Source organism: Vigna umbellata, chromosome 5, assembly GCF_029865625.1.
Source record: "Vigna umbellata cultivar VRB3 chromosome 5, Vumbellata_1.0, whole genome shotgun sequence".
In the NCBI taxonomy this organism is placed as follows: domain Eukaryota; kingdom Viridiplantae; phylum Streptophyta; class Magnoliopsida; order Fabales; family Fabaceae; genus Vigna; species Vigna umbellata.
This window is the reverse complement of record NC_142169.1, coordinates 16,371,556-16,388,057: the sequence shown is the minus strand read 5'-3', so window position 1 is coordinate 16,388,057 and position 16,502 is coordinate 16,371,556. Positions and strand designations below refer to the sequence as shown.

General features: G+C 35.5%; 1 protein-coding gene across 1 annotated transcript; it reads right to left on the bottom strand.

Moving 5' to 3' along the window:
• Positions 1–151: 151 nt before the first annotated feature.
• LOC124845347 (P-loop containing nucleoside triphosphate hydrolases superfamily protein) lies at positions 152–2,604 on the bottom strand. The gene is made up of 4 exons (XM_047322431.2): positions 2,204–2,604; positions 1,150–1,290; positions 878–1,060; positions 152–695 (listed from the first exon to the last, which is right to left on the bottom strand). The coding sequence occupies exons 1-4, from the start codon at positions 2,522–2,524 to the stop codon at positions 543–545; spliced, it is 798 nt and encodes a 265-aa protein (XP_047178387.1). The 5' UTR covers positions 2,525–2,604; the 3' UTR covers positions 152–542.
• Positions 2,605–16,502: the final 13,898 nt, after the last annotated feature.

Genomic DNA, 16,502 nt, shown 5'->3' with positions numbered 1-16,502 from the left:
TTAAGATGCTCATTTTTGCATGTTTTGAATCTGGGCTTGAAAGACCCAAGAAATTCAAACACAAATTGCCTATAAAGGTAGCGGAAAATTTTGAAGGCTTAAATATTAGTAGTAGCAGTTAAGAACCGAAAAGCAAAAGGCAACAAATAAATAAACGAAAGCAGTTTTGCTGAACCCCATTAGCTGTATATAGCGCTTTAAAAAAAACGAACATACGACATTTAAGAGTCCTTAACTTTTACATGATATGTTTGGTGTATAACGTGACTTTGAGACCAGGAAAAATACTAGAGAAAAACCTATTATGGGATAATTGAACAAAAATAAAGACAACACATCCACTAGAAGGATTTAGGACCATACATTGGGTATTGATTCATACTTCTGAACTTTTGCGCTACAGAACAAACTAGCATTCTCAAAATTTTGCAAAACAATCAATATAGAAACCGACACAAAATTTCTACGAAATTGTTGTAGTCCTCATATTCACATACTAAAATGCCGACAACGGATTGATGCCATAGAAGATTGGTGGCCCTTCACGCCGTTAACTTCTGTGAAGAACTAAGAGCATTAATATGCTGAAGATGTAGCGCAGCTAGAAGTCCCTGCCAGGTTTCACCATGTCCACCTGCTAATTCAAAGTTCAGAAGTTTCTTCTGCTTCCTGTAGTAATCTTCCAATAGCTTGCACTAGAAGAGAAAAATAAAACCCCAAAATATAAGTACAAGTACCAAGTGATTAGTATCTCAAACAAGCTTAGCACAACTTGAATTAGTATGGGAAACTTAAAAAATTGAAAGAAAAAAAAAACCCATTTCCTTAGACAAAACTAATCTATAAAGGCATCATATGAAAATAAGTGATTAGTTACCTCGTCTTCATGACTTTGATTATCATCAGGCAATTGTTTCGTTGGGTTCCTGGAGCTGGTCATAAGAATATATTCTTGGCGAGAATTAAATTTTCGATTTCCAAAATTCTTTTTAACTAATTCCTCTTGGGAACTTTTGAAGTTCACCACCAGATCAACATGAGCAATGTGATCAAGGATCTCCTGTGAAACATCACCACATTTTGTAGGAATGAATAAAAAAGAAAATTTTGAGCTGTTTACGATTAGAAAGGTGAAATGAAACAACTTACAGCTTGGACCCTTGTTCGAGGGAAACCATCAAGAATAAACCCAGTTTCACCTCTTGAGTACCCATCGTCCAGTCTCTTCTTTAGCAGCCCAAAAATAATTTCCTGTGGGACAAGTTTTCCATGATCTAAAGCATTTGCTATCTGCATTGGAAGAACCACACGTCACACCGATATTGATTAAGAAAACAATTTTACTACCCATTATCCTATTGTATGTTTAGACCACAAGAAAAAAGTAGGAAAAATGTTGATCGGTAACGATATATTTTCTTTGGTTTAGTAAAAGAGAACGGAAGTAAAAGTTCATTTTTTTTCTTTCACTTAACTTGGAATTCAAAATTTGTTTCGCAGTCTCTATTACAATATAAAAACACAATGACAAACTATAACGTAACGTAGATTTATCAATTTTAATAGTAATTATCTAACAGTCGTACCAAAATAATTTCTGACAATATAAAATGATTTCACACCGTAATTACGTAAATTATTTATTTAATAAGCAAGCTTAAAAATATCAGTATAACTTAGAAGGATTCAATCCCAACTTTCCGCATAACAACAACCTTAACAACATATTTAGTAATAATAATATTACAAAAAAAAAGGTCAAAAAAATAAGAACCATTCAAATTGAATTTAGACACATCCTCCCAACACCCATAACGTTTAAAATGCAAGCTTAGTGCGTGCTTGGACTCCAAAATTGGTTTTGTAAAATTAATTTACCATATATATGTTTAAATATTGTTATTCAGAGCAAATTTATTTAAAGTTGCTTAAAAATTTAAAATAATTTCTAAAAATATAAAGTTCTTCGATATGAAACCAAACGTGATCAGAAAAACAAAATCACGTTAGTTCTAAAACCACTATGTACAACTTTACTTACCTAATTTTTCCTTAATTCGACGAGATTATCACCATTAATTTTAATTAAAAACAAGAGAAATGAGTCGAAAGAAATAATTGAAAGACCTACGAAGAAATGAAAGTAAACTGAAGGAAAAGGAGAGAGGAAACCCTAGAATGGAATAGTGAATGAATGAATTACTTGGTGATAGAGGTAGGAGCGAGGGTTGAGGTCCTGGCTGAGGAGCGTAGCCATGGAAATGTGAGGAACTTCTAGAAGCTTCGAGAGCCTCTGCGCGAAGAGGTTCCTCCTAGCTCCAGGCTCCCCTATCATCACCCACTGCACTCCGCGCTCCGGCTTGCAACCGTGTGCGTCAAGCATGCCGCGTGCCGCGCACTCCTCTTCCTCGTCATCCTCGTAGTAGCACTGTGCAGCGGCCGCCGATCCAAACCCCCGGTTACACCGGAGCACGAGGGCCCTCAGCGGCACCGCGGCGACCCTGAGTCGTGCGATTGCGGCCATGGCGGCGACGGAGGCGTGTTTTTCGTTACTGAGGTTTCGAGAAAGAGAATGGTAAAGGGTTCGCGATGAGGAGAAACAGAGAACCCTGGAGCTGAGGTTTTAAGAAGGAATTTTCTTACTGTTATTTGAGGTTACGAAAAAAACACTGTTTTGTTAATTAATTACGGAGGATGCCACTGGTGTCGCCTGCCGGGAGCGAGGACTATTTGCCACGTGATTGAAGGTGATTGGTAGCAGCGGATCTAGTGTATGCGGGATCACCGAGTTCCCTTTCGGCAATTAATCCTAAACGTTGGGTGTTGTGGCAAGTGAGTGAGACATCTTTAATTTGAGTTGGATCCAATTTGATATTTGAATATCTTAGGATGCCTTCTCAAATATAACTCTTTTCATGTCTTCCAATAAAGTATTTTTGATAAGTTTTCTTATTATTTCTTAGCTTTTGTATGGAATTCATCTTATGTTAGAACAAAAACCTACTGAACAGGAACTAAATTAGTGTAAAATTAAAGCAATATAAGTGAATTTAAAATAGCATATTCTAGAGTTAAATATTATCTTATTTATTATTATAATCAGAATTACCTTCGTTAAAATATTGTGAACTTCACTTCCTACTTAAAAGACTTTACACTTTGTTTTATGCTTTTTTTACAATTTTTTTAATTAATTTATTAAATATATCTAAAAATATATTATGATTTTGTGGTTATTTTAGCTTTGAAATACACTAGTTGACATTTATGATTGAAAAAGTATTTTTTTTTATGTATAGTTCCTCTAAAAAAACTTGTAAAGACACCTATAAATTTTATATGATCATATTTATAGAATCTTTTATATTTTTAATGGCATATTTCTTTACTAATTTTATCTTAGTAAATGTTTTTATAGCTGTTTTGCTTTATAAATTCGTAATAAATATTAGGTTGATATCCAAACTTGCGATGAATAATTCTATTGCGTTATTTCTATTATTGTACTAAAATCAACTTATGATTATAGTAAAATGTATAATTATTACAAATATTTAAGGTGTTAAATTTACACAGAAAAAGTTAAATATTTATACTTAAGAATAAAATAAGTATGTTACTCATGACATTGTTATAGTTATTGCAAATATTTCAGGGATTAAATACAATAATCATAAAATAATTATTTTTGTAGCATCCAAAAAATACAGTCTAAAACTATATGATAGAATACTCACATTGAATAATATTACAGATCAGTCTTACATTAAAAGAGAAGTACGCTTGTGGCCGAACGGCCTACAGCAAGAACTAGAAACTTAAAACTGTAAAAGATAAGCAATTTCGACCGCACGGTTTACAAAAGGATTATACCGAACGGTCTTACAAAAGAAAAAGGAAAAGATGATTGAACGATCATCTTAAAACATAACTAATATACTGACCGAACATTTCTACTGTTCGGTCTTAACTTCTACCTCAACTAAGTTATCTTCCTCCAGCGCCTTTTCCAGCAGCTCGTTTCCTTCTGCTCACATCCACATGGATGATCATTGCAACAGAAAGACAAACAAACGTACAAAACAGACAAGACAGGAAACATAGGGTAAGCTTATGTAATTCAATTCATGTATAAACATATATTTCACACAATCAACCAAACAAGATAATTCATCACTCGTTCATCCAAAGCCTAATACTAGACCGACTGTCCGGACTGTATGAATTCTGTGTAGCTACGACGTTCGTGCACCCGGGTGATGTAGTAATTGGGATACCCTCAACAGCTGCCACCCGAGGTTAGTCCTATCTGTCCAAATTAACCATAAGGACTAGGACCTCCTGTCGTTCCCACACATGACTTACCCTTCTCTACGTGAGAACGAGTAATCACGGAACATCAGGATGAACCGCCAGCTTAGCATGCCCACATTCATACTTTACCAAATTCTAATATTCATTCATGAGATATTCCTCCCTGTAATACTCGTTCATAATTATACTCATTTCATCTACGTCATATTTCCATCATCTTCCATTTTCAAACTTCAATTTTAACTAGATCACTTAAGATACCAAATACCGAACGTACAACTTTAACCCTTAACGAGACCGAACACTTGGACTGAGACCGAGAGGTTTCCCAGTTCCAGAACAGATCAAAACCGAGAGAGAATTACCATCGGGGTTGGGAAGAGACCAAGTTCAATAATAGTTCTCAAGATTTAAAAGGATCGAACGTTATTTAAAAAGTGAGTCAATTTGATGAACTGACTCATGAGAGTTTAGACTGAACACCTTAAAGCCTAGACCAAGTACTAAGACTCTAGGCCGAAACCAATGGAGACAGACACTACAAGACATTCAAATAATACTACTTAAAAGAATCATATGAAGAAATTGAACGCTTATAAATACTTAGCTTATTTATAAATTTATCCTCAAGAAAACCGAATGTCAGTCAAAAACCGAGCACGGTAGAGGGTGAACACCATTGAGTTTGGACGAACGCTATTTTCATCAAGGTAGATTATAGAAAAGAGAATGAGCGCTTGGTGTAAGACCCAACACTAAATAGTACGAGCGCTTGGTGAAAGACCTAGCTCTAAATCGTACGAGCGTTTGGTGAATATAAGATATCATTTGACTAATGTTCAATAACAAACGAACATAATACTAGACATATATACTTAAATTTATATATACTAAGGGGCAGTGACATCGAGGTTGTCCTCTTGCATGATATGAACCTGCACCATGGAAAACCCCAAATGGATGAAAATGGAGACTCAGGGGAGGGAACAGTGGTGGGTATGAAAGAGATGAGCGGAAGTTTTGAGTGATTGGGAGAGAATGGGTATGAAAGAGATGAGCGGAAGTTTTGAGTGATTGGGAGAGAAGAAGGAAGGGTTTGAGAAACGTGAAAAATACTTAATCTCATTTCAGGAAGAAAAAAAAAGCAACATGGCATACACTTATGAGGGAAGTTGACATCACACGTGGCTCACTGTTGGTCATCTCACAAAAAATCTAAGGTCGTTACTTTTTAAGGACTAAAAATACGAGTTTCCGAACTAAGAGGACGAAAATGAACAAATCTTTCGAAGAGGAACAAAACCTAAAATAGCATGATAGTTCAGAAATTAAAAACATATTTAATCCTTTTTAAAATTGAATAAAAATGATTGAAAAACTATTGTATAGTTCACGTTAATCAAAATTTATAACAAAAATAACATATTATCATTTTATTTATAATATATATATATATATATATATATATATATATATATATATATATATATATATATATATATATATATAAATATTTCCACCTATACTAATCAAAGATATACTAATCATTACTAGGAATCGCAATTTTGAGGACTTTTGTTTCACAAAAGTTGAAATCCAATCCATACTTTGTTATCTGAACGAAAATTATATAAAAGTTAAATCCAATCCATCACTCAGCATTGCATCTCCAAATTATATAAACTAAAATAAAATAACTTTTAAAATTTTTGTTTCCCGAAAATCGTGATTCTTATATATGAAAAAGAAAAATATGTAATATAATGAGTATGCCAAAAATATTTGGGGACCATATGTATGTTATACATAAAATTATCGTGATGACATATTTTTGTATTTTGATTACATTAAAATAACTCATTTTTAAGAAAATAAATAATTTTAAAAATATATTTATGGGGATCAATTTTACATGACAATATAAATGTTATTTTTTATTTTTAAAATATAAAATTATTAATGAAAAATAGTTATAGAAATATGTATCTAATGGTATAGATGAATCATTAAATAAAATGGTAATAAATTTTAGAATGTGATATTAGCATATTAAGAAGGTAGAACAAAATCATGGTAGACTTTGGGATCTAATGGTTGTTGGTGGAGCAGAAAGAGTAATGCACTTGTGAAGCTGAAATCTGGGAAATTGATGGATTCTTATGTGGATACGTGGGTGGTCAGTAAGAAAGAAAAATTAGCCTGCATTTGGCCAAGCTGATGCCACGTACGCGAGTTCCCTGGTAACCGATACAATGTTTTTCTGTCTTTTTTAATTCTTACGACAACTTTTTTTTTTTGTTAAATTATTTTTTTCCCTCTAATTCTTATAAAATCTTATAAAATATTTAATTATATTTCTAATTTTTATTTAATTTAATTTTTTTTAAATGATCTAATTAGTTTCTTGATGTTCGATTTTTATAAAATGTATACTCTATCTTAAGAATTTAAATATTAAAATTAATTTTATCTTTTATGTGGAGTGATTTGAGTGATTTAACATATGTATGGTATGATTGTTTAATCAGTTACAAATTGGACGTTAAATGTTTTAATCAGTCATCATCAAAATCGAACCTGTTAATGGTCAAGACAATTAATCTTAATGTTGGAAAATTTAAGGTAATGTGTAATTATCACCAATTGGATCGTAACTAATCAAAATTTCATTCTGAAATTTATAAATATAGGTTTGAGATAAGAACATAGGTAATTGAATTTACTATACCGTTAATATTTGAATTGTCAAACCTTTTATTAGTGTACTCCAAATGATTTGAATGAACGATTAGATAAAACTTGTCCTTGAACTACTTTCTAGACGTTGGATGCTGATTTCGATCTTACATCTCAAAACATTTTGCCTCACACCTTATAGCTTGTAGAAAATGTGTAGCGAATATTTAAAGCGTAGACAAAAGAAAAAAAAGGAGGTGAATTGGTTCGTCTCAAAAAATGGCTTCCTTTTAACATATTTCCAATTTAAAAATTTCTTTAACGGATTGGCTATGGTACGGGGCCGCGTGACGTGATGGAGTGGGAGCCTAACGGATTGCCTGTAGCGAGATGATTGGCAGAGGGATATTTCTCTATTTGCTGCCTCTTTTTCGTGGCCTTTAGAAGCGCTTTGTTGGTTTCACGTGCTGGCGAGGAGGCCTTTCTGCTTTGGCGTTACTTTTGTTTTTTTTTTGTTCCTCTGCTAATTTTCGTGTAATGTTAGAAAGAGAGGAGAAGTGGGACCAGCAGCCTTGATTGGCCAAATGGAAGAGAGAGTCAGCATAGAGGGTTGAAAAGTCAAAAGTGAGGAAAGAGAAATGTTATTCTCATTTGTTGAGTCCGTGAACAGGGGGAAGGATTTTCTTTTCCTTTGCTTTTGCTGCATGCAGAACGTAAGGTTTGGTGCTCAAAGAACCAAACCGAGAACCTAGTTGGTTTTGCCAGGTTTCTAAACCATTGGAAGAGTATTCCTCGTACTCATTCGAGTTATTATTACTAAGACCCTAGAACACCTTTTTACCATTAAAGACACAGATTTTGCACCTTAAATGTCCGGTTATCTGACGAAGGAAATATGGACCTAGAAAAAGGAACTTTGGGTTAGTGTTTAAGAGTCTCGAAACTCAACTCTACAAAACCGGTTTGTAGGATGAGTTTTACATTCACTTATAAACTATGAATCGGTCTTATCTTTAGTTGACGTGAGACTTCCAACAAGGAGTATCTGGAAGGAGATTAGAGGTTAATTGCATATCAAACCGGAGGGTAGTGTTTGTTTTTTTTAATTGTTTTTAGGAAGAAAAGGAGGTTTAAGAAAGGAAATCTTGGGTCAGATATTGGAGTGGATATTTTGAGTAACTTGAGGATTTTTCGGGCCAATTTTAGAGTGTGGGGAGAGGAGGTTTCTATGTTATATTTTGGTCCCTAAACCTAGTTTCAACGACAGCAAGAGTGGGAGTTTGGGAGAGAGTGCAAGACCAAATCTTCTCGGTACAAGGCTGAGAGTGGAGCGAGTGAGAATAGAAGAGCTTGATCCAGATATTATATTAACAAAGTATATTAAAACAAAATTTATCATAATATCTTAAATGGAATAATTCTTTCAAACAAAAATTGAGGTCGGAATAAATATTTATTGTGATAAAATTAAATAGTTTATATAGCTGTATTTTCTTAGCTAAATCCATATTGAAATGAAAGATAGTGTAGAAGCTAATGAGAATTTGATCTGCCAAGTGTTTGAAGGTCAATCTCTCCAATTTATCAAAATTCCGCGTTTTATGTTGTCAATGTTGCTGTCAAGTTCTCCCACTTTTATTTTTACCATGTATTCCGTTTCATTTATGGAGGACTAAGTTTAGACTATTTCAGTGTAATTTTATTATGGATTCTGAAGTTAAGTTGAATTAATAATTTTGTTTATTTTTATTATTGGTTTGTGTTATCTTTTTTCTATGTCTTTCATCTCTCAAGTAAGGATTTTTGCATCATAAGGTGTTTGAATCTACATGCATATTGATCATATGAGTTAAAGGGTTTCTAGGTTTGATTCAGAATGTACTTTGATTTAATTTTGGAATTTTCATATGATTGAATGAATTTTTGCTATCAATTGAGAATGTACTTTTATTAGTGACAAAAACTTTAACAATAACACTAGTGCAGAAAGGGGTTTTAACGTCCGATATTTTGGCCTTTTGATGTCCGCCGTACGCCCGACGTTTATGTGGGTGACGTCGCTCAGACGTCCGTTGTGTGAGGACGGACGTCTACATGAACGTCCGTTGTGCCAGGACGGACGTCTACATGAACGTCCGTTGTGTCAGGATGGACGTCTACATGAACGTCCGTTTTGTCTGGACGGACGCCTATGTAAACGTTCGTTGTGTCTGGACGGATGCCTATATAAACGTCCGTTGTCTCAGGACGGACGTCTATATATACGTCCGCCTCCTCCCCCCGGACGTCTACCTTGCTGAAATGTTTTAGGTAGGAGCTGGGGGGTGGACGTCCGTGTGTGCACTGACAGACGTCTATAGACGTCCGACTGTGCACTAACAGACGTCTACTGGGCGTTTTTTTTAAAAAAATTAGTTTATTTTTTCAATAAAACCACACCTGAAAAGCAGAAAAATGTCCCAGAACAATTTTGCAATAATATAAAAATACGTTTTATATAAATAAAGTTCTACTTAATGTGGAGTTCAATCCACTACCAAACTATCAACATAAAACTTAAACTAAAACTAAACAATGTTCAACAACAAATATAACTATTCCTAACTCCATCTTTGCAGAAGATAAGCTGTCCACTCCTGCCTTATCTGTTTAATTGTGTCTTCTGTAATAGGCGATGTAGTCTTGAAGCGCTGCAAAATTCAACAAAGATTCATTATTGTTTCATATATAGTTGAAGATGAATATGATTTGTAATGACTGCTCGAATGATGGTCTTAATCCAACACATCACATAGAAGCCACATTCCCATGAATCTAGCTGGTGGTTACACTAAAATAACAAACTAAATAGTTAAGAATTTAGATCATTCAATAACATAAATGAAAAGGAAACTATAAATGACTTACAACCTTTGGATACAAAATTTGAACCAGTTGACCACGAGATTTACCAATAACTCTGTACAGATTGAAAACACAAAGTATAATTAATATGACTATTTTATCATAAAAGTTGAAGGTGAACATCAAATTCAAGTCATTTTTGGAGAAACACTTACCCTTGAAGCATGGTTCTCAACTCAGTTTTCATCCTCCTGTGCAACGAACAAAAAAATATAATTTTACATTGTTTGGGAATGATTACCATCAGCTGCCAGTGCGACCTATCACGAAGGACAAATAGTTATTCAACTAATTAACGAAACTATAATAATAAACTAACCACATATAACAACACCTACCCGTCAATGTATGGCACAAGGTATACGTCTCTTTTTGACTCATCCATCCATGTTTGCAAATAATCTTGTCTGTTTTGAAGTGTGTTACCAGACGGTTGAATGGTCTGAGGTTCAACAAATCCGTACATGGAAGACCGACCTTGGTCTACAACGATTGTGTCCATGTACCTAAAACAACAAAGTTAAGTTGTTAGAAACTATATAACAATGTAAATAAAAGTAATATGAAAGACCAAATTGACTAACTTACATGCACCACAGCTGAATGATGGAAATATTCAACATCCTGTCTCCCCCAATCACCTCCAATGCATCAGAAAATGTGATATAAACTGGCACATGTGGGGGAAGACCAAATACCCTCAAATCCCAGTATAGTTCTAATGATGCTTTCTTCAATCTGGGTAATTTTGTCACTAACTTTGATAGAGGATCATCCTCCGCTTCAGCCATCTCATCATCTTCATGTATGACTGTATCATGAATTGGCTGCTTCTGAGGACGTGTGAACTGAAGATAAGAATTTACGTCAAAGCTTTGTCAACAATTATATGAAGAATAAACATAGAAATACTAAGGAAAAAGACATTATACCTGTGGAGTAGCGATGTGGGACATGATCAATGCTCTAGGCCATGCAATAAATGATCCTATGGCCTCCCCCACAAAGTTAATTTCTGGAGCGGGTACAGGCACCTGAGCCTGGGGATCCCGAACCTCGTCAATGGTCACACGCACGTGTTGGGGTAATATGGGAACACCATGAATGGTCTCCCCTCCCTCAAGCACTCGTCCGACAGCCACAATGCGTGGGGGATCCCCATCAACCAACAGCTCATATTGACCGCTATACTGAGTGGGGTCTACAGCAGAGCATGATCCTCTAGTGCTGACACGGAATGCAGCAGAGCATGACCCCCATGTTGCCTTGCGTCATGGAATGCAGCTTTTCTTCAAGCGCTCTTTGTATTTCGCATTGGTCTCCGAAATACACGAAATGAGAGTAGTCAACGATGACCACAATCAAATATGCATCCGGAGAACAACACAAGTACTAATCCGAAATTTTATCAATCTTATCCTTAAACTCCAATTGACATGGTATTGCAAATTATGGAAATTAATTTTCTCAAACTGTCCAATCGGACAATTCAAAATTTAACAAAAACGATTAAAAGATTAATCGTTTGTCTTAAATTTCAAACGGGAACTAAGTGTCACTCAATGATTTGATACTTATATAATAACACAACTAATACAGATATATTCAAAAGCCAATTACACAGTCACATTTTACAGTAAAAAAACGTGCATTCACAAAACTCAATTACATGCATACAAAAAATTTTCAACCAACAAGCTAACCTGAAAAGTAGATTCGAAATGAAAAGGAGGAAAACGGAGGAGCGAACGGCCTAAAACGCAGTCCAAAAACAGTCAAAGAAGCTGCCCAAGAACACGCAAGAGTCTGCAAAAAAACGGACCGAAAATGATTTTTAATCGGTTCAAATCAAAGGTATTTCATCACAGAGCAATGTAATCGGATTGAAAATCAATTTAAACGGTCCAAAAACGAGAAAACGCACCTAGAAATCAATGGCGCAGCAGCGTTTTGCGGAGGAAGACGATGAACAGTGTTTTCGCGTTTCCAAACGTTAACTGGTCACGGGTTCGCGGGAGCACGATATTATAATCTTAGACGTCCGACGAGCTGGTGGACGGACGTCTATAATATTATAGACGTCCGGTTCGTCACTAATATGACATCTTTGAGGATTTAAAAATGATATTCGTGGGTGGGTTTAAACGTCAGTCCTTGGTTGCCCTGACGTCTATAATATGTTAAACGTCCGTTTTGGGGGGGCTGACGTCTATTATACTGAACAACTGAACGTTTCAACTCCCCATGCCAGCCCATAAACGTCGGTCCTAAGCGGGCCCGGACGTCTATAATATTATAAACGTCAGGCCCCCCAGATTGGACGTTTAAGGATCTGAAGAGAATTAAATATCCAACCACCCTGTCAGTACATTAAACGTCGGGTATGCGGGCACGGACGTTTATAATATTATAGACGTCCGGGCCCTCCCATAACGGACGTTTAAGGTCCCTACTTGGGGAATTCAAACGTTCAGTGTCAGCCTCGTAGACGTCCGTCCCCCTGACACGGACGTTTAAGGGCTGCCATGGGTACTTGAAAACGTTCAGCTTATAAACGTTCAGTTGTCAGCCTATTAACGTCCGTCACCTAGGACGGACGTTCACTGAAGTATAAACGTCCGTCTCGGCCAGGGACGGACGTTCAAAGGCTGCACATGGTTTTCACTCCTCAGCCTATCAAATGTCCGTCACTTAGGACGGACGTTCACTCAAATATAAACGTCCGTCTCGGCCAAGGACGGACGTCCAAAGTTAACACATGGTTTTCACTGTTCACCTTATAAACGTTCAGTTGTCTGCGTATTAAACGTCCGTCACATAGGACGGACGTTCAATCAAGTATAAACGTCCGTCTCGGCCAAGGACGGACGTTCAAAGGGCTGACATGTGTTTACTAGTTCAGCCTATTAAACGTCCGTCACCCAGGACGGACGTTCATAACATTATAAACGTCCGTCTCGACAAGGGACGGACGTTCAAAGGGCTGACACGTGTTCACTTGTTCAGCCTATTAAACGTCCGTTACCAAGGACGGACGTTCAGAACATTATAAACGTCCATCTCGACCAAGGACGGACGTTCAAAGGGCTGACATGTGTTCACTTGTTCAGCCTATTAAACGTCCGTCACCAAGGACGGACGTTCATAACATTATAAACGTCCGTCTCGACCAAGGACGGACGTTCAAAGGCTGACAGGGGTTCAATTGTTCACCCTATTAAACGTCCGTCTGCCAAAGCCGGACGTCTATAATCCTATACATGTCCGGCTCGACCCAGGACGGACGTCTACAGTTCCACTTATTTACTAATATGCCACCGGTCAATTATATACGTTGGGGCTTTTGTGGACGGACGTCTATTGGGAGACGTTAAAACCCCTTTCTGCACTAGTGTAACTAATTGAGAATTTACGTTGATTAATTAACTTTTAATTTGGTGAGGAGATAAAGGATAGACATGATTAAACACAATAGGATTTAATTGAAGATGTACTTTGGTTGAATTTATTGTGAATAATCTAGAAAAGTCTTGCTTTTGATTGAGAATCTACCTTGGTTAATTGTAAGATCACACCCAAATTAATTAAGAATGTACTTTAATTAATTTGAAACTCAAATAATAATCAATTGAATAATACTTTGTGGATAACCAATGATGAATCTATCTTGGAAAAGTAGTGAAATTAATTTATTTTATTATAATTATTTTAAAGTCTCTTATACGTTCTTCAAATAAACTCACATCATTCTTTAATATTAATTTCATTAGGATAGACTTTCACTTTTATTTTTAAAGATTGCATTGCATTTTATTAACCTTTCAGAGTCTTCATAAGATTCAAGTATTTGAAAATCAATTTCGTATTCTTTGGAAAATGACTTAGGTTACTTTAACCTTGTCTAGTTTGTTAATTACTAACTTGAAAATATTGAAGTTACCTTGTAAAGTAGTATTAATTTGATAAAGTCAACGATAGCATATGAGTCGCACTCATTAGTGCTTCATTCGAGCTTCTTCTAGCAAGTTGATTTTGCCGAGTTAGGAGTCCTTTGGTTAGGCTCAATAGTGAGTCTGTCGAGTTAGAGGGTTGTTGAGTTCTTCTAGCATAGTTGTCGAGATCTTTGACAAAGCTACCAAGTCCCCATAGCAAGATGTTTGCGAAGATGCTTTAAGCGGCTGTAGTGTTAAGGTCATCGAAGAGTGAGAAAGTGAGGTAGATACATTATAACAGAGAATAACGCTTCTTGATTTTTTTTTCTTCTTATTTGAACAAAAGAAAACAATCATAATTTCATTCCTTGATTAATTTCATTCCTTGATTAATTTCTACACATTACAAAACACAGTGACCAAATACAGTAACGCATAGGGCAACAACCTAAATACTTCAAAACTACCCTTCACTAAAATTTATCCTTACCACAGTAAACCAAAGCATAGGGTGAAAACCTAAATACATCAACCTAAACACAGACAAACCATATCTATGTTCAGTAGACCAACAATACAAACGACCACTACTAACAATTTCATCATTTCTTTCAAAACTTCCAATGAATTCTCCATATTATAAAATCTTCTTTCTTTGTCTAGCAACAATTGCATCCCTTTCATCAACATTTTCTCCAGAGCACCACTTGAAATAGTTATAGCACATGACATTAAAGGAACCTCTCTATTATTCAACACAAAAATAACAAAGACAATGTTAATTACCAACAAATATCTCCATTCAAAATAATTAAATATGTTATTATTAATATAACCTTGTAGTTAGGACAATCCCAGAATTGTCTCGATCATTCTTTAAAGTTCTTGTCATTCTTACCACAGTCATCTCACCACAATTGCAAATGGAGATTATTCCAATACCCCTTGAACAACCACCATGTGAGGAATAATAAATTCGATACCCGCAACTATTGTAACAAGACGAAAAAGATTGGCAACCAAACATTCCTCACCAAGCAACAAACATGATTTCTATCACACAAAGAAGACAAAGAGGAAAACTTTACAAAATCAGTGAAAATCCCACGAAACCACGTAAAAAAAATCCATGCAATTTAGATGTAAGACTGTGTTAGACGGACCACATATGAAAAAAATGACCTCATTTAAAACATTACTAATGTGTACGGTCTAACATTAACAATTTAGACGACATCACGAAAAAGGATCAAATTAAACAAAATTGATAAAAATATAAATAAAAAAGGTATTTAAATATAATATATATATATATATATATATATATATATATATATATATATATATATATATATATATATATATATATATATATATAAAAGTCAAACAACTATCACGTTAGTTATTTATTTAAAGTATATGAACTAAAATAATCTAAAATATTTTCTTGCGGCTGGGTGTTGCACTTTTCATGCCTACCCCACACATACATGATGTACGTGGTTTCGTTTTTCTTGGAGCCAGCCTTCTTTCCCTGCATTTTTCATACCTGCATTTTTCATATGTAACAACCATACAAATCATCTGAGAAAAAGAAAATAAAACTAAAAAACTTCACTAAATTGTAATCTTTTCCCCTATGCAAAATTTTGATTAATTTTTTACAATTCTAAATTCTAAATTTCGATTAACCTTTTACAATTTAATTCTTTAATTTTGAATTATTAATAATTTTATTTATCTTTTATTATACGCAAGTTTATTCAATTTTTTATTTTTTTACTACTTAGGACCACTACTGGAAAAATAATTATTTCCGACGGCAAATTACCGAAGGACTTTGTGGCCTTCGGTAAATGTAGTTTACCGAAGGATTTTCCGAAGGCTTGTGTAGTATCACTTTACCGAAGGGTATTGGCCGTCTGTAATGGACAGGAGTGATTACCGAAGGCCTATGACCGTCCGTAAGTGAATGATGTATATGAAATTAGAAAGTGACACATTTCCCTCCCCCTCATTTCGCGAAAACCCCTTCTTCCCCAATATTGAGATTCTGTGCCCTTCCTCCCTCAGACGAACTACTGTGTGGCGTGTGCAGACTTCTTCCCAGCCTAACCATAACTGGGATACGATTCTTCCCCAGTCTTCCATTATAGGTGAAGTGTCCCATTCTCCCATCTCATTTTATTTCCCTGTTACTGTTTTCGATTAGGCATCAGTGGTGGAACCTTTCTTCTTGTAGCGTTTTGCAGTGTTCTGAGCTGAGGAAGGTCGTGGGTGGTTCACTTGAAGGCTACCATTCTCGAGGGAGGATATTGGAGGAGGCGGCGTAGAGGAGGCGGCGCAACCAGGGGAGTGGCGCTCTGTGACAAGGTCTTCCAGTACCGCTTCAGAGGCTATTGAAGGGGCTACCGTCGAGGTAAGTTGTCATTTTCATTGATGAACTATAAAAGCTAAGAACAATGTGTTCTGACTTTGTTCATTGTATGCCCAGAATGAGTTTGTGCAATATGATTTTTTACAGAAAATATTGTTCAAAGTAGTCATTTTCCTATCAAACTGGAAAATATTTTGGTTTCATTTTAAACCGTGAATGCTATTGTTTCTTTAGGTTTTCGTACATATCAGTTCTTGGCTTGCATTTTAAACCATTGAATTTACTGTGCAAGTTTTAGA